The sequence below is a fragment of the Aythya ferina genome (assembly GCF_964211825.1).
Source record: "Aythya ferina genome assembly, chromosome: 16".
Classification (NCBI taxonomy): domain Eukaryota; kingdom Metazoa; phylum Chordata; class Aves; order Anseriformes; family Anatidae; genus Aythya; species Aythya ferina.
The window spans coordinates 3102288-3120474 of record NC_140315.1 but is presented as its reverse complement, the minus strand read 5'-3'; the positions used below and the strand labels follow the sequence as shown (position 1 = coordinate 3120474).

General features: G+C 45.9%; 1 protein-coding gene across 1 annotated transcript in view; it reads left to right on the top strand.

Annotated features, from left to right (window-relative positions):
- The window catches only part of NTSR1 (neurotensin receptor 1), a 51924-nt gene extending 43662 nt beyond the window's left edge, over positions 1-8262 (top strand). The window contains exons 3-4 of the mRNA XM_084537876.1: positions 348-438; positions 2683-8262. Coding sequence (XP_084394002.1) covers positions 348-438; positions 2683-2932 — 341 coding nt within the window. The 3' untranslated portion in view covers positions 2933-8262. The remainder of the gene's footprint in view (positions 1-347; positions 439-2682) is intronic.
- The last annotated feature ends 9925 nt before the right edge of the window (positions 8263-18187 follow it).

Genomic DNA, 18187 nt, shown 5'->3' with positions numbered 1-18187 from the left:
TTGAGGGCATAAAACACAAGGACAGGTGCAAATGCAGAGCAGTTTCATTTAGCCTGCGTCTGAACTAGGCATCAACCATCCCTTATCTGTGCTGTATCTTTTGTTCATAATGTCACTACTTCCATGCTTATAGATATTTTCTATTATTTCTGTTATGCCTGTTTTTACGGACATTTTCAGGCTGTTTTTCCCTCCGGGTTATTAATTCTTGGCACAGCAGCAAGGTAAGAACAAAGCGGGGCTTTAGGAAATCAGTTTATGCTGATAAGCACCTCCCCACACAGGTCCCTTTCTCACCCACGATGAAGAATTGCTCGCAAAAAGTTAACTTTTTTCATTCTTTGCAGGTGCTGTGGTGATCGCCTTTGTGGTGTGCTGGCTCCCCTACCACATACGGCGCCTCATGTTTTGCTACGTCCCCTCCAGCCACTGGACAGAGTGAGTGATCAGGGCCTAGTGGGGCCTGGGGAGCAGAGGTGTGACCACGGGGTCAAAGCCTCAACCTCTTAATTGGTTTGTTCTTTATTATGGATTTCTTGCCGTGATTGCCAGACAAAATTAGGAGTCCTCGCTTTATCACCTAAATCCCCCAGGTGTGGGAGGGGAAAGCATCAGCTTGCCCTGAAATGCATCAGCAGCCCTTCCTGCCGTGGCTGCGGCCACAGAATCGCCCCCGCTGGCAACGCTGATGGATATTCACCTTTGACAGCCCTTGATGAGATGATACTTGGCAGAGGCATTTATGCATCCGAAGTGGATCGCTGTCCCCGTGGTGGAGATATCGATCACCGGCCCCAGGACCAGGCAGCTCCTGTCAGCGCAGTTTCATTCCCCAACGCCACCTTCCCTTAGTGACAGGAGAGATTATGCAGATGAGAAAATAACCGGGCTGCTCACTGAGGGTATTTACTGGGTTTTAAAGCGAGTGGATCAAAATTAAATACCAGTAGTTGTCACTGAGGGACAGGTACCTACACGCATTGCACACCTACACTGAACGCACGTGCGGTGCTCACAGATGGCTGCTGGCAGCCTTTCTGCCACATCAGGCCAGGTCCCTTGGCAAAGCAGCCACAGAACTGTTTATTCATTTCAAATACGCAATTAAGAGCTCATTATGTCCAGGGATATAAACCTAGTTTAGCCTGGCAGAGAGATGGCATGAGAGGTGCTCGGTGAGAGATGTTTCCCTCCTCCCACAGCGCTGCATCCCTCTTCCCTCTGGAACCAGCTCTGCTTCCTGCAATGTCCAGGAAATGTAAAAATCCTCGGTACCTAGAAGCCGAGCAACAAGGAGACATTAAAATTTCATAAACGCCAAAAGCAAATAATAGTAATTTATGATACAGCAGCCTCCTGAATGGGATTGTACATCCATCCGTAGTAAAAGCCAAACCCTATCTTTAATCACGAAAACAACGGAGCTCGAGGCACACACTGGGGCCAACTGTGGTGTCTTGTTTGCTTTCCTATAAGTAAAGTACTTAAAGCAGCAATCAATTCTGTAGTGCCCGCGTTTACTATGAGCAAAAGGGGTAGAGAATCCCATCAGCAGTTAGTGTGAATTTATGCATTGTGGTTGCATTCACTTTTTTTTTCTTTTTTTTTTCTCTTCTATTAAAAGCCATGAGTGATTTTAGGAAAATGTTGAATTTACAGGCATGTTATGAATGCTGAGCTATCAGTACGGTAGCTAATCAAGAGCTCGCAGCAGCTTGACATAATCATTTATAAATGAAATGCATGTGCCTGCCCCTGAAGAAGATAAATCTGCGTTAAATTAATTCTTCACAACTACATTGAGAAACTCTGCTCCTAAGAGCTGGATGGGCCGGGCAGTACTTGGCAGGGCTGAGGGGGCCATGGGGGAGTGGTGATGTACTCCAGCACACGGCTATTTATCTTTTGTTAGACAGTGCTCAGACTAACAGCAAGGTCTGTGGTTTCCACTGAGATAAATGATCCCGAGGAACATTTTCCTGAAAATGAGACCCACGTTGTTTATAAACCCTTTACCATCTCTGAGATGTTGATCTCAGTTTTCCTTTCTTTTTTTATTTGGGAAATAGCTTTCCCAAAGAAAGCTATTTCAGAAAGAAACAAAAATAACTAAGTGTTTTCAACCAATTCTAGCTGAAAACATTATCTTGTGGTGGTCAGGATGTGTTTAAAAGCATGCTGTCATCAGCCTGCCCCCAGAATAGAGAAAACCATCCCAGAGCACAGACAAATCCCAACATGGGGACCCACCGAAGGAGCTGGCGCAGCTCTCGCTGCCTGGGGAGGAGATCGCTGCTTCTCTTACAGGGTCTTGGCTCCTCCGCAGGCTCTGTCTACCAGAATTGCAGCCAGAAAGTCGAGCTCATGTATATGCGTGACACGGAAGCAAATCTCCAAGTGGTTTCTCAATTTCAAGCGAGTCTATTTTCAAAGGCAAAATAAGTATGTGAGGTAAATATCCCATCCAGTCCCAGGGCATAAATGAGTTTTGAACTGATAACAACGGGGGCAAGAGCTCTGTAAAGCTATTTGACCTACATCTGTCCAGTGGCAGCTGACAACACAGGGCACATAGCAGAGAAAGCTTAGCTGGAAGAACAACTTACACTTTTTTCACCCTTGTGATTTTGAATTCTTTCAGTTCTCCACACTCAGACTTCTGTCTTTCATCTGTCCTTCCAGTTTCCTCTACAACTTCTACCACTACTTCTACATGCTGACCAACGTCCTCTTCTACGTCAGCTCGGCCATCAACCCCATCCTGTACAACCTGGTGTCTGCAAACTTCCGACAGATCTTCCTCTCCACCCTCACGCTCCTGTGCCTGCCGTGGAGGAAGAAGAAAAAACGACTGGCCTTCACCAGGAAATCCAACAGCATCTCCAGCAACCACACGTTTTCCAGCCAGGTCACAAGGGAAACAACGTACTGAAGCCAAAGGAGGAAGGGAAATGCATTTCATCGTGGAGTCATAACTTGAGAGAGGCCTCTGTGACTTTCAGGCATGGTCTCCAAATTCACGTAACACAAGCGTGTTTAGCAAAGTCATTTTTGTTGGGAAAAATAGGCTTCGTTCTGCCAGTAACTTTGAGGTTATTTTAACGCGTTGGCCTTGCCTCTTTGTGAGTAATGTCTACACATTTTGTAACTTCGGTCTGGCATAAATCCAGGTGCAGTGCTAACTGGGAAGCCAATATATGTTAAACGTAAGCAAATTCATACTGCATTTCATCCTTTTCTCAAGGCAGAGATGCCATTTCCATGTCCAAGGGTTCGAGATCACATCTCTTGGTGGCAGCGAGCAGAGTCTGACGAGGAGAAAGCAGTTTTGAACAGGGAGGGATGTTTTTGGAGAAGGGACGTGCTCATCTATGGGATGTTCAATGAGCAAGGAGTGAAACCTCAGAGAGCCAGGTGGTGGGTTTAGAAATAGATCTAAATTCTTATGAATATGACCTGGGTGCTCAGTCGAGCCACGATGGTTCCTTGAACTTAAATACCAACAGATGATGCCTTACTTAGATTGGGCTGGGAGTAGCCTGGGATCATCGTTCACTTTAGGGCATGTATAGTGCCTGGCACAGCGAGCCCTGCACACCCTGCTTTGGGTATTGCAACACCAGTAAGTAACAGAGTCTCTAGCAAAGCCAGGAATGCAGAAACTGTACCCAGCTGGACTGCTGCAAATGAACAGAAATGGAAAATCTTCCTTATGCCACACAGCCAAACCCTGCTTTTTTTATTTATAATTTTTTTTTCCCAGGCTCCAGTCTGCTGAGAGAAGAGCAACCTGCCCCATTTCTGTGGGACTCTCAGATTTTTCACAATCTGATTCCAGTTTTGCTTGTTTCTGCACTATTTTCACACGGCTGACATTTCATGGGTTATCAGTTGTAGGTGGTAGGGCCTCTTTTTCTACCTTTTCTTTTATTTCTTTTTGCTACCAAACCTGCTGGCTTACTGATCTGCACATACACATCTTCAGATAGTGCAAATGAAGAACACAGGACAGTCTAAGCTGGGGAGTCTTAGCTCTAAAACAACTTTAACAAGTCAGAGGAGCAGCAGCGAGAGCTGTTTGCAGCAAATCCAAGTTTGGGACAGCCAGAGGTTGTGCTGCACCATGACTATGAGCATACTCTAAAAAAAAAAAAAAAAGGGGGATCAAAATAAGAGAATATAAAGCTTATCTTCTCTTCCCCTTCTTTCTTCACCTTGATTTTTCCTTTGAATTTGAAATTTCTCAGCTGGCCAGGATGGGTAGCATGAGGTTTTCACCCATACGGTCCCACCTCTAACAGCCAACTGGGAGATGCAACAAATTCTCTCGAGCCTTTAGCACCAGAAGTCACGGGTCTCTGGGACAAAGCCAAAGGGCCTTCCCTGTGGTCACAGCATGGTGCTGTGACCTGCACAAACCTGGGAACAAAACCATCATCCTGTGCAGCCCGTGCTTGATTTGCTGTTAGGAACCTTGTGTCCCTCTTCACACCAAGGCAGAAACTACATCGGGTTGGTCCCTGCCCACATGCTCCTTGCCGGTGCACTCCACCTACATCTCACACCCTGGGCAGAGTCAGAAACCCACCCAGCGAGCCTCCAGTTACGCTCACACTAAGGTGAGCCGAAGACATCCTATCAGGAAAACCTCACATTTTGTTAAAGGTCTGGCTTTGACAAAGGGAGACAGTGACAAACCATTGCTAGGCATTCAGACAGACTCCAAAAAAGAGGCGAGCAGTGTCAGGGCAAAGGGCAGACCGGAGAGCACTGCTAAAGCTGGCTTTTAGCTGCGAGAAAGGCTGTTCTCTGGCGGTGACACACATTGCTGTTCCTTTCTGCTGCTCAGAGCAGCTGTGGGAAAGCCAGTGGCTGTGGATCGCTCCTGGTCAGAAGCACAGAAAGGCTCTGTAAGAAGGGAGATCCAGGGGTAGGGCACAATGCTGAGCTCTGGTGGCAGGAGGCTCCGTGCAGGAGCTGCCCCAGCCCCTTGGCACGTGTCACTAGCTTCCCTCTATAATGACTAAAGACTATAAAGACTAAAAGAGCCCCTTGGCTCCATCCAGCTTGCAGGCTTTGCCCATCCCCTGTCACCCTGCAACTGAGGAGCACCCACAGCCCGTGACACTGGTCCCAGTGCTGGATACATGGCTCTGACCCCGCAGGCAACTACGTGAGCCCTTGCAGAGCAGCATCACACAGCTGTGGGGAGCAGTCACCTCCAGCAGGTACCAGTGACATTTCCTACTCCAGATGTAGTACGTTGTGGTGTTTGCTGTGAGTTGGGAGCGATGGCTATCTGCTCCTGAGGCATTTATAGCCATTGTACAGAGCTGGCTACTACCACGTGGATCTGGCTACAACCAGCCGTGACTTACAACCGCACCTAGCAGGGATGGGGAAATTATTTTAACGCCTAGTACAGAACCACTCCAAAAGAAAGGGCTCCAAATAGGAATCAGCAGGGCCTTAGTTCCCTCTGATTCAGCCAAACTACAGGCTTTGTCCTGCCATGCCTTCTCTTAATTTCTTGCCCTGGTTGCACGAAACAGAGGGCAGAGTTTACAATTGACAAAGCACTTTTGTTGCTCGTTTGCAGTCGACTCCTCTTTGGTAAGAAAAACTGGTAATGGGACAAATAAATAAGAGAGGCAAAAAGGAGACTGGTCTCTCCTTGGAAGGAAATCTGTGAGAAACCAGCAAATGCTATCATGTTGGTGTTTAATATCGTGTGTGTGTTAGAAATGGCTTGGGCAGGCTGAAGGAAGAAGCTATAGACCTTACGTGCTGCCTTGTGGGCTATGTACTACGTGTAGGAACTGCAGAACCATGGGCAGACTTACTTGTGTACTCCTGGTTTACTCACTGTTGCTGCCTTCATCTATGTCTGTCCATTGAAGCTCAGTCAATTTTGACTTTTATGGGGGACTGCAGCTGCGAGCAGCAGCCCTAAAAGAGGCAGGTTTGTACAGGCACGGGGGAGATGCAGCACTCATGGCAGCTTGGCAGCTTCCAGCTGAATAAGACAAGGAGGTTGAGGTGGCCACACAGCAAATAACGTGGTGTGGGCATCATCTGTAACAGACCCTACAAAGCCACTCATCTCCACTGCCCTCACTGCTCCTGTGCTACAGGAGTCCAGGTACAAGGAGCAGAGGAAGAAGAGTCTTAATGTCACACGCTTACTACTGGCCTTCAAGGCAAGACAACGTTTAAATGGCTCTGGAGAGGACCCACACTTTTTAACTTCACATCTAAAAAGAGTCAACAGCTGGGAGGTGATGTCGGAAGCCTCCTGTGGAAGCTCCAACTGTGCATTGCTTTGACTTTTGTTAGGATTTAACATCCTGCATGTCTTGGTTGCTTTTGAAATATCCACCTTTGAAACATTTAAAGTTACTACTATGCTTGTTAAACACCAACCTGCTGAAATGCACTTGATTAGCTTAGAAAACACTGTACAAAAAATGTTGTCTCACATAAGCTGTTTGGCTTTGATTTTCATTGCTGAGACACACCGGCGGTTTACAGAATTTTTGATCACAGCTCTGAGAGAGTGGTAGGTTTATTTTGGGTTTAACATGAAAATGGGAACGAGCTGGAGTGAAAATGAAATGAACTTCTGCAATGTTTGTTGGGCTACACAAGTCCTGCAGAGCTGCTCATGTTGGGAGATTTATCCGAGCAGTTTACTGGCTTCTAAAGCTCTGCTCCTGCAATTTTAGTGGGTGCAGACCTAAGCCTATGGCCTTAACCTGAGAGTGCAGCTCAAAGCTACCTCTTCCACAGGGCAAATCTGACTACCTGAGTAGAGAAATGGGAGTTACAGCTGGTTTCACCCTATTCCTCCTCCCCACCTAGTTTTGCTGTATCCAGCATAGAATTTTAGTGTCCCTGAGCTCAAAGAAGTGAGGATAACTCAGTACAAGGCCCCGCGGTTTTGTAGATGAACGCACGGTACTCAAGGGAAGAAGGTACAAAAAGCCTGGTATATACCAAGGGCATCTGTCAGAAAAATGGTTCTCTTTCTTTCCATGCCTTTTAACGATGGTTGAACAACTAACCCAACAAGGTTTGGCTTTAAACCTGATCGAGTACAAGTGGCTTTTGCCATTAGACAAAATGCATTCTCTCATCCTTTGTATTCCTGCCTTGTCTGCTGGGGCAGAGGGGTGAGCATTCATGCAGCACGCTGTTAATCTATGCAAATTTCCTCTAAGTGTTTTGAACTGTTTGTTTCAAGTAAAAAAATCTGTTGAACCCACAGATGTGAAGTGCTGCCAGATGGATTCGGAGGGATTCCCATCTGAAGAGAGACTACCAAGTGACCTCTCCAGATATTATTTTCAGCTTTCGTTTATCTTGACAGCATTCTAGGCAGGGCCATCCATTTGGCAGTGTGTGAAATCAGATTTCCCAAGTCGTTATGCTATTCAGAAATTTTCCCCAGACAGGACTTTCTAACCAAAGGCCCAGTGTGCATCAGAGACCGAACGCTCTGCTGAGCTTGTCTTTTGGTAAAGTGCACGAGATCTCGCTTCAGCGGCGGCACCAGTAAAGAAGAAACCTAAACGGAAAGGTTGGTGAGGAGGGTTAGCAGGACACAGGCAAGAGTCACAGGACCTTTGCATTTCTAGCATCAAACATTTAGGGAGATGTTAGTCGGGTATCTTCCTGACTGTGTTGTTTGGTGGCTGTTTCAACAAAGCTGTACCTGCTGGAGCTCTGTCTGATTCTTGACATCACAGACGAACCTTCTGTTTTCAGTTTGGATCCATTCAGTAGAGAACCAGAAATTGCTAAAATCCATGGTGCTGTGTCCTGGCTTTGTGATCAAGAGTCCTTCCCCAGCTGTGCCACCTGATAGTCCTGCACATACTGTATCTATGGTAAACATTTTTTGAAGTGCACCTTTTTTTTATTATTTTTTTTTCTGAAATACAAAATGTTGATGTGCTTTATTTTCTGTGGCCTGTTGTGCAATGGGAAAAAAATGAATGTTAAAAGTGTGTGAGTCTCTTTTGTATGAGTTTCTGTGACAAAGGGAAGGAAGAGGGTGTGAAATCCTTTTATATAGCAATGGGAAACACTCTTTCAATGTAACATGATATTATTGATACTGTATTTACTGATCAAACAGTAATGAAATGGTTACTTCCTGATATTAGCCTTTGTACTGTATGGTATTTTACTTCATTTTATTTTATTTTGTCGTTTATTGATCCTAAGAAATAAATATCTGAATTTAAGGCTTTGGGCTGATTATGCTTGACCTGGTAGCTGTGCTTGGATCGTACAGACTGCTTACCACAGCAGGCTATCTGACTGCCCATCCTGACCTGTGAAATCACATCGACCTCCAACCGACCACTGCAACCCCTCTGCAGAAGGGTCCTGAGCTCTCCTGTCCCATAGCAAGCTCTGGCTCTTTGGCACCAATGCTGTGTCCAAATGCCAGCTCGTGTGTGCACCTGCAAGGTGCACACAAAAAGGTGAAAAGCCTGGCTTGGGCTGAGGGAGACACTGATCAGTGAAGATCAACCTGAGAAATTCCTCCCGAGACCTGGCAAAATCAGAGAGTCCGTGCTGGTTCCGAGTCCAGCCTGCTGTGGTGTTAGGAGCAGCAGCAGAGAGCATCCTGGGTTGAACTCCTGGGCTCTGAGAGTGTGGCACAAGGCTGAAGTACAGGAGTGGAGATCTTCCAGCCTTCAAGAAAGACCTGTGCTGCACAGATCCAGGTGGGAATACACGAGTTTTGCTGCTTTCCAAAGTCCTGCTTTGCTTTCCTTGCCTGCTTGCTCTCCCCTGTTGTAGAGCAAGCACTAAAACCGTTCCGTCTCAGCCATTACTTCTACAGTAGCTCCGCGTAGGACACTGAGCAGATTGGGGCTTTTTTGCACTTGGAGCTGCAGGTACACAGCAAAGGAGACAGCCCTGGCCCCAAATAATCTGCTGCTGAAAGACAAAGCAGGTTTATTTACTGTGCCCTAACTGTGAGCCTTTCCCTCCTACCTTCCTCTCTCTTTTGCATGGCTCATTTCCTCCCGGCACTGATTTTTCTAACACAGATGTAATTTCGTAAGAACAGGACGCTTAGGTATTGCCGACTAGATTAAAGTGTCTTTACACATAATGAGCATAAATCAGTCAGCTCCATTCCCCCCGCAGCTCCCAGGTAAAGTTCTGTCATGAAATAGCTCAGCTGATCTCCAGGAAAACCCACAAAATCTTCACAGTTTTCAGCCATTCAGCCCAACCGTTTTGATTTCTGGCAGCATGAAAGGTTGCTTGGAAAGCAACAACAAAATAAAGTTTAAATGTTTGGAGTCATTCACGGCCACAAAATTCGTCTTTTAAATCCTAGCTGAGATTTTCTGCCTCTCCAAAAGCATTTCGGTGCTGCTTCTAGATGAGAAGAGCAGGAGCCACTATTGCTCCTACACGACCAATTATTGAAGAATCAAATCATTTATCTGATGGATCCTTTTATTTGGTATTTAGCCTTGCTCTGTTAGAGGGCGTATTTTCATTTTGCTGCCCACAGAGCTGCAGTGACTGCCCTCAGCAGAGAAAACCCACACCATGCAGCCATGGCCTCGTCTTCTGGCTGCATGGGATTTTTCTGCAGGGCAGGATGCTCCCGGTGGAGTCTCCAGTGCTCATGCAGAAACCCAGACCAGGTTTGTGCTGGGGTGAAAAATGTTGCCCTTTGCCCATGAATTCTCTAGCTCAGGACCAATTTCTTCAAAAACTCCTGGGAACCAGAGAGCCTCAGTCCACCCATGCACCCCTCCCACCTATCTCATGCAATGAGGCCTCACATCATGCCCCACCATGAAAAGGAAAGCAAAAAACTGTGAGTCAATGAGTTTCCTTGTTTCTTTTCCTTTTAGAAAGGCAAAGACTCAAGCAAGGAGAAACGCTTTCAATTTGGCCCATATTTCTCATTTCAATTACAAAAGTAATTTCCATAGTTCACAGGAGGAATATTTAAGATGCCTTTTGAACCAAACATTGCGTTTTAGCAAATGGCTTCATAAAACTTAATAAACATCCATCCAGAAGTTAATTTATTTAAAATGTCTTTAAACCCTCCTCTGCCTTATTGAATTTATTTGAACTGTAGATCAGGTTGAGCATATCCACGAGGGTATTCAAGCAATAAGGCAGCGCATCCTGGTTATTATTACAAGTCTCATGTGGGCTGTTAAGTTTGAAGGAAAGCATGAAGAGACGGTGGGCACTCAAGTGCAAAACCCTTCCTGCAGTGCACAAGCACTGATACAGCCCCAAGCACCAAATAAAATGCTGGGGTTGCTTCTAGGGGGGGCAGGCAGCCCTGTGGGGTGAGCACACACCGGTCAGAGACTGAATGCCCAGGGACAGGATGGTGATAGCAAGTTTGGGACAGCTCACCTGCATCCCTCAGGGACTGTGACTACAAAGAGAGCACAGCTAATTCATTCCTGGCAGCAGAAAATAAATAGGAAGAGTCCAGAAAAATTATGGCTGTCTTTGAAATAGATATCACAGGTGTGAGTGCAACTCTTGCCCATGCACACCTCACTGCAAGCTTTCGGTCCTTCCAGTGCAGAGCTCTTCCTCTTACCTGAAGGCACTGTCTGGCCCAGCTGGCTTGTATCACCATGGACAGGACACTTAATTACTCTTAGATGCTTCTCTATGAAATCCTGAAGAAATGGGAAGCAATATCCTCCACCTTTTTAACACAAAAATGTAAAACCACCCTGTAAAGCAGGAGCAGCCCACTTCGTCTGCTTTCACGCTGCTGCTGCTCTGCTGTGCGCAGCTGACATGGGCGGTGTGGACATCTCAGCTTCATTGTAAGCTGACGTTACAAAAAAGAATGAGTGTGAATGTATAGCCTGGAAGATCTGCTTCAAGATCCCTTGACTCCTCACTTGTGAGTAACGTCAGCATCTTGGATGCACTGTTTCGCCCTCCTTCATCCCAATAAAACGCAGCATGAAGACGGACACACCGTACTTTGCCACTGCATCAGCTTCAGTCACATTAAAGGCTGAACCAGTTAGCCTGGAGTTTCTTTGTTCCTTTCTTTACTCGTCCTTTCTCCCGTCTTTGGAAGCTATTTATTAGGAAAGATGTGTCTACCACAACTGCAGTGCAGCTTTCAGCCTCAGGCACTCAAACACACTGTAATTAATAAAGAGGTCTGATTGCTCTGCAACTCGTCACCGCTCCCCACCTATGTAATCTCCAAGGAAAGCATTCACATACAATTTTTTTCTCACAGATGTCTCAGGATTGAGCAGTGTCTGCACTAGGTCACATAGGTCCATGGTTAGTCTCCCTGCCAGGGACAAATCTGCAGAATCCCAGAGCCAGAGCTACAAGGGAGGTTTGTAAAACTGCAGGGGAAGATGCTACAGCCAGGTGAAGGCCACATGCACAACTGGTATAAATCAGTTTTCACCTACAAACACCCTTTGTGTTTTTAAGTGACCCACTCTAGCTTTGTTTGATTCTCGTTTCTAAGGCTTATTTTTATTTTTTTTTTCTAAATATCATTTAGCAGGGGAAAAATAAAGCAGTTCATTATGTTAGCAGCTCCACAGCCAATCTTAAATGCCAGAGGCGCTGATCAGATTAAAAAAAGAAATCACATTTCATAGCTGATGTCTGGAAGGAACAAAGACTCCAATCCTGATTTTGATTGAATACAGGATGATATCTCTTGCTCATTGTATATATTACAACTGCAAAGAAGGAGACTGTTTATCATGGCATGCTTCAGTGCTTTTTAATATACTGTTTATCATATAGAGCTCACTGGCATTTGCAAAGCACCCTTACAGATTTCACTTTGTATCTTAATAAGTTTTCATGGACTTTGGGAGACAAATACTCATTGTTTCCATGCTGCCACTCTTATTCCTTTCACATGCAGTCAAAACCAGCTCCTCACCAAAGCAAGAGGGATGTCCTTTACCAAACAACCACAGTCAGTTCAGTGGAAGAAAGACACGGGTCATTGTGCACCACCCCTTCTGGTGGCTGCTGTCACTGCTACAAAACCAGTGTGCATTTTGAGCACTAAGATTCAGACACATCTTTTTTTTTTTTTGCAAGAAATAGGGTTCTTTGCAGTGCCCGGTAAAGGAGAAAAATATTAGAACTAACTGGTAGAAATCCCCCTCCCTTTGCCCTAGGGTGGTATTGATCTCTGCGTTCAGTCACGGAAGAAAACAATTTGAGAAAATATTTTAAAATCTGAAATTTGACAATCTAGAACAAAACTTTTCATGGGAGTGGCTGAGCGGTGCTGGCAGTCACAGGAAACTTGCCAAAGAGCTGCCCTGACTCAGGGGTGCAGGAGTGGCCAAGGTGCACGGACACCCACGCCGGTGCTAGCACCACGGCGGGCCCGCACCCAGTGGGGAGCCCGATCAGACTGCTGACCTTCACTTGGCTTACAGGAATCTGTAAATTTGCACTTAGTGCATTAGAAATGCACTTTGCAGATGTTTATAGGATATATACAGTGCTGCATTGAATGGCAGTCCTGCACTTCATCCTCGGTGGGCTCTCTTCTAATCCCTTGGCCACCCACTCATTCTATCACCAGCGATTTTACCTCCAGATCTGGTGCCAGGAGAGCTCTCAGACATCAGCCCCCACTGATTTTCTTTGTTATCAGCTGATTCCTGTGGAAGAAGGGCTGGCTTCTGCTGGGAGAGCTCTCAGCACCAAGCTTGAGAAAGAACAGGGCTAACTGTGAGGGGGAACTTTGCACCCTTGGTGAACAGGAAAGTCAAAGCTACTCATGGGTGAACACCAAACCAGAAATCACGAAGGGCTGTCTGTGCTCCACCCGCTGTTCTGGAAGGCAAACACAAAATCAGTGAACTTCTGTACAGGGAGACAAAGGCTGAAAAGTTTTCTGAAGGAAGATCTCATTTTGGCCCCCAGTTGAAACTCCTGCCGGCCCCAAAACTACCCATTTTTCAAAGCTCAGCTTTAAGGAAGATTTAAGCTGCTATTTCAGCTTAAGGTGTAGGATAAAAGGGACAAAGAATTCCAACTGTCATCAGAAGGCGTGGGAGAAATGAATATACAATGCAAATTCTATTTGCTTTCTGTGTCTTCACATACATCATGTCATCAAAAGGATTTGCAGACTTTTTCCGGAGAGGAGACAGTTGTGTTAGCAACACCATCATATAGCGAAAAACACTGGAAAAGGAAAAGGGGAAAAAACAACAACCAACATTCTGCTCCCATCTGATTTTCACATATTCACAAATCAGTCAAAAGCTTTTCTCTTCAAGCAGAATATCACTGCTACTTGTTTACAACAATTCACCCCCCCCGTGCTATTCATTTTCCTCACAGATTGCCTCGGGGCTCAGGGTCTGCCCATTTTTTCTAACCAGCTCTCCGGGAGGCACCATAGGGTTTGCAGCTCGGTTGTCTTGCTCACCACGACAAGGCTGTTTGATGTACGAAGGGGCTGTGAGTCACAGCAAGACTTTGATGAGCCCAAAAGACTTCCTTAGCAGCTGGCACCGGAGTAATGGAGAATTAGGAGCTAGAGGACTGAAATGAAATAGGATGGGAAAGAAGTTTTGTTGGGGTAACAAACAATAAACCTGAGGATCTCGGATATTTATTTGAAACTGAGCCTGTTTCTTGGGAGGGATAAACTGGAGCTTCTCAGGAAGCTGTTCAATTGTGCCAAGACAGAGAAACCCAGACTGGGACAATGGTCAAAATGAACTGGAGGGGGAAGAGGGATGCTCTGCACCCAGTGCAGGGGGCTGAAGGCACGGCTTGGGTACCATCCCATTCACCTGCTCAGTGAAGCATTCCCTCACCCAGCATCATGGTAAAGCATTGAAGCAGTTACATTTGTTTACATCACCCAGCAAATGCCTGCTCCCAAAATTGCTGTTCTTTTTGGAGAGAGTTCCTTTTTTTTTTTCACTTCACCAGGTGTTGTTACACCCCAAGGATGTTTAAATTGAGGATAATTTGTGTTTCTGTTCATAGTGAATATCTGCTCTATAAAATAAATTGAGTCAATTTTACATTTTTACTCTTTGTGAGCAGAAATATTTCTGGCTTATTGGCATTATGGACAGATTTACTCCTACCTTAGTTTTCTTTAGTATGGCTGTTACTTTAAACAGATTTAAATACTGAGACTAACAGCGTACAGGTTTCAGATAAATCCGTTCACTGGTCAAGGCACAAAAGAGAAAATTTATCAATTAAATTAAGTGTTAGCTTCTATCATACTATTGCACCAGTAATAATGAATTGCAATCTACAATACAATTCAATTCTAACCATAAATATTCATAGCAACAAGTCCTTATTTTCCCTTAGACTGTTCCGTGCTACTAGGAAATGTAATGTTTCAGAAGTCAAACACTGAGAGCTCATCACAACCAGATATACCCAGAAAAACTGTGATGCAGAAAAGTGGATTTAATCTCAAACAAATCGTGAAGTGGGGTGGAAGCAATACCTTATACTGGGAGTTAATGCATGAAATGTATGCATTAACACAGAAAGCAAATCTGAGACATCCAAAACTGGGATTGCACAGCCAGGATTAGGTGAAGAAACAGATTTACAGCCAGATATTCTAGCTCCATCATGGGGATCATGAGCAGCCCTGTGGGGATCTAAGGTTTTCAGCTCATCTCGGAGCTGGCTGGGGCAGATCCCACTCAGTTTCATTGCTCACAACAAGAGGAGAGGAAAAGGAAGAAAGGGTGTCTTATAAACCCTCTGACAAACGGGAAGACGAAGGTAATTCAGTTACTCTGCACAATGATGTCACCAAAAACGATGAAGAACTTAACTAGATAATTGTTTATCCTTTATTTTCATTGTTGATCCAAACCTAATACAATTATTTGTGCAGGTGATGTCGCAGTTGTGATTCACTGAGGGACTTCTTGTCCCTTAAGAACTGCTAATTCAACACGACAGCTTTGTGGCAGCTGATGCTGAGAACAGCATCAGTTATCATATGAGGTTTCCCACTTCCCCTCGTATTCATTATTTTAGTAAACACCACGTCTGGTCCTCTTTTCTATCTCGTAACTGCCATGCACAAACCATTATCATGGCACCTGGGACTTCCTCAGGATGGACAGATCATCCTGATCACCCCACCCTCGCAGACCTACGAAGCTGCCAAAGCACCAGCGCGTCCCAGAAGCTACTTGAGCCTGAAGGCCAGGGCACGGATCATGGCAGACCCTCAGAGGCCCAAAGGAACTGATTCCCAAACACAGGATGCAAAATATCCGCCAGCAATCAGGGCTGTGGGCTGCCTCTTCTCACAAACTCCTCCACTCCTGCTGCCTGCAGGTGCTGGAATAAACTTGCTCAGATATTGCACTGGAGCTTGGAGACAGAGCAGCGGGAAGGGAGGAGGTGTGGGGGCGGATGAAGGGGAAGGATTTTTTTTTCTCTTTGCAAACATCCAGTTTCACCACTGACAAGTCTGACAGATGGAAACCAATTAAAAGCAAAAAAGCCCTGCTTGTAGGTGCTGTGAACTTCCTCAGTTCTCACCACCCCTTTGGAGAAATCGCTGGGTGCTGACACAGGGCCAGTGAGCCACAGCAGCCTCGCCTCCCCAGTGTCACCTCTTGCTTACACGGGGACTCTGCCGAGGTCCTTGTCAGCTAATGGGGTAAGGTGGTCGCAGCCCCTCTGCTTGCACACCTGGTGGGAGGACACATCAGCGACTCTGCTACCCACCGCCGCTGGAATGGGGCTGCAGAAAGGCTGCTTGCAGCCTCTTGTTCCCCTTTTCCCTTGGGACACTAACGAAGTACCTCCGAAGGATCTAAGCTATTCCAGCCAGGAATTCACCAAAGACAAGGACCAGCCCATTAATACGGGTCATTTGACTTCAGAATTTCATTTTCTAGCCCATGGTCAAAAGGATCCAAGTGACAATGTCTGTGTCAGAAAGGCAAGCCCTGCCAGTTTGTCAACAGAGAGCCTTGACATCAGAGCAGAAGATGAGTCCTTTCCCTTCCAGTGTCAAGTCTGGATTTAAACACACATATTCCTGGCATCCACATCAACGATTCTGAGCAGCTCATAGAAGCAGTTTTACCACAATCAACAGCAACAAAGAAAGAAGCCACTGGCTGGCCCACAACAGAGATCTCACCTCGGTGAAGCAGTCTGGACTCAAGCACAGGAGGCTTCTTCTCTCCCTCCCATGGCGTTGTCACAAGCTCGTAGGGTTTACTTAGGGTTTGTTCAGGGATGCTCACCTGGGCCTCTGAGGATGTTGCTCGCTCATCCTTGCCCACACGTGAGCCCATGAGAGATCTCATGCTGTGACACCTTTCAGAAGGTCTCCGCCGTAATGAGAACCACTTCTTCTCTGCAAGGAGCCACCGTGGCCTGGTGACTGCAGCCAACATCCATCACCCCGGGCAGAGTTGGATTCTTATCATGCCCCCGCCTCGCTGCGGTACAAAACTCATTAATGCAACCTGCATTCATCACTGCCCATTACATGGAGGGTTGACATTTTGAAATGCCCAGCAAATCACACCGCAAGGCCCCCTAACCCCAGCTTACTCATTCCTTCCCTTTAAAAGGATCTGCAGAGTAATGACTGACACAAGGTCTTATTCACCAACGTCTCTTCATCTGCACTCACCAATTTTTATCCTGTTGCCTTCCTCACAGGGCTTTCAGAAAGCCAAACTGATTTTATTGCATGTGACAGGAGATGACAGTGCCTTATAATAATTGCTTATTTTTTCCATCCCGAAAACTATATAATGCAGCAACCTCAAGCTCACTGATGAGCAAAAGGATACCTTCCTAAGCCACAGGCTGTAATGTCAGCAGCTATAGCTCTACTTCCACTCATTATGTCCCACATACAGTGGATGACCCAGGAGGTTAGCACTGACATTCAAATTATGTTATGATTCAATTATTCCCCATATGGGCAACAAAGGAGAAATTAGGATAGCAGCAAAAACACACTGGAGAGCATCTCCCCGCTGAAGATGTCCTCCTAAGATAGGGAATGAGGAAAGTGGCTTGCTCTAACTTGTTATTCTGATTTATTCCTGGAGATGGGCTGTTAACTAATGGATAATGCCAACAGGGGAATCTCCTCCATGGCCAAGGAAAAGCCTGCCTTTGTGAGACTCCAAGTTACTGTTGCTGAAAAGTTATCTGAGGCCAAAGAGAAGAATTCCGCCCACAACATCTGCCTCTCTAAGATGGGCATCATTTACCAGCAGTGCAGGTAATAGAGGAGCTGGTTCCCTGTGTGTGTGAGTTGTGTGCCCAATTACTTCAACTGTGTTGATCAGGCACTTAGCTGCACCGCAGCTCCCAGGAATTTCTGCAGTTCGTGCTCCAAGCACAGCATAAATTGCTGGAAATGTTGTTAGAAGGAAGAAAGTCAGGCAGTGGAGACTAGAGGCAGGAAGCATTATCACTCACGAGCTCTGCCTTTTGCACAAAGCCACTGGTACTGAGCTGCTGGTATCATAAAAGAACTCTCACATACTTCATTTCTTCCCTTCATCCCCATCATTCTCCAGTGACTCTCAGCTTGCTCCAGCCATTTTTTACTCTAACAGTAATGAAATATATGCTCTTTTCATTATCCTTCAATTTGCAGCACATTCTAATAGCACTCTTGGAACCTGACACGGAGCAGGCTCCTGCCATTTGAGAGCAAGAAATGGTTAAGGGGTCTACAGCTGGTCCTCAGACTCAGTTCCCTGGCATAGCACAGCCAAAATGCCACAAACAAGGAAATAAAATTGTATTAGGAACACGGAAATCCTTCCTGCAACCTGTGGTAGCAAGCTCCAAGGAGACCATGAGACACTTTCACATGTGCACACACTGCAACAAGCCCCGTGGTGTGTACTCATACAGGCATTCTGTGGTATCATGGTACAGGTTTCACACATTTTTCAATAAATGTGCGTGGTTCTTGCAAATGCACAGGGCAGATCACCCTTCTGACCTACGGCCCATGCCAGAGCTTTGGGCTCTTGGTGCTGCCCAGTTTAGCATTCTTTGCTCGAGATGGTAGAATTTCAGCTCAGTTTCAGAAAGCTGAGCTGTGATGTTTTATTCTCATGACAGCGTTCTGCATCTGTCTGGTAAGAGTAAACCAGAGCAGAAGAGA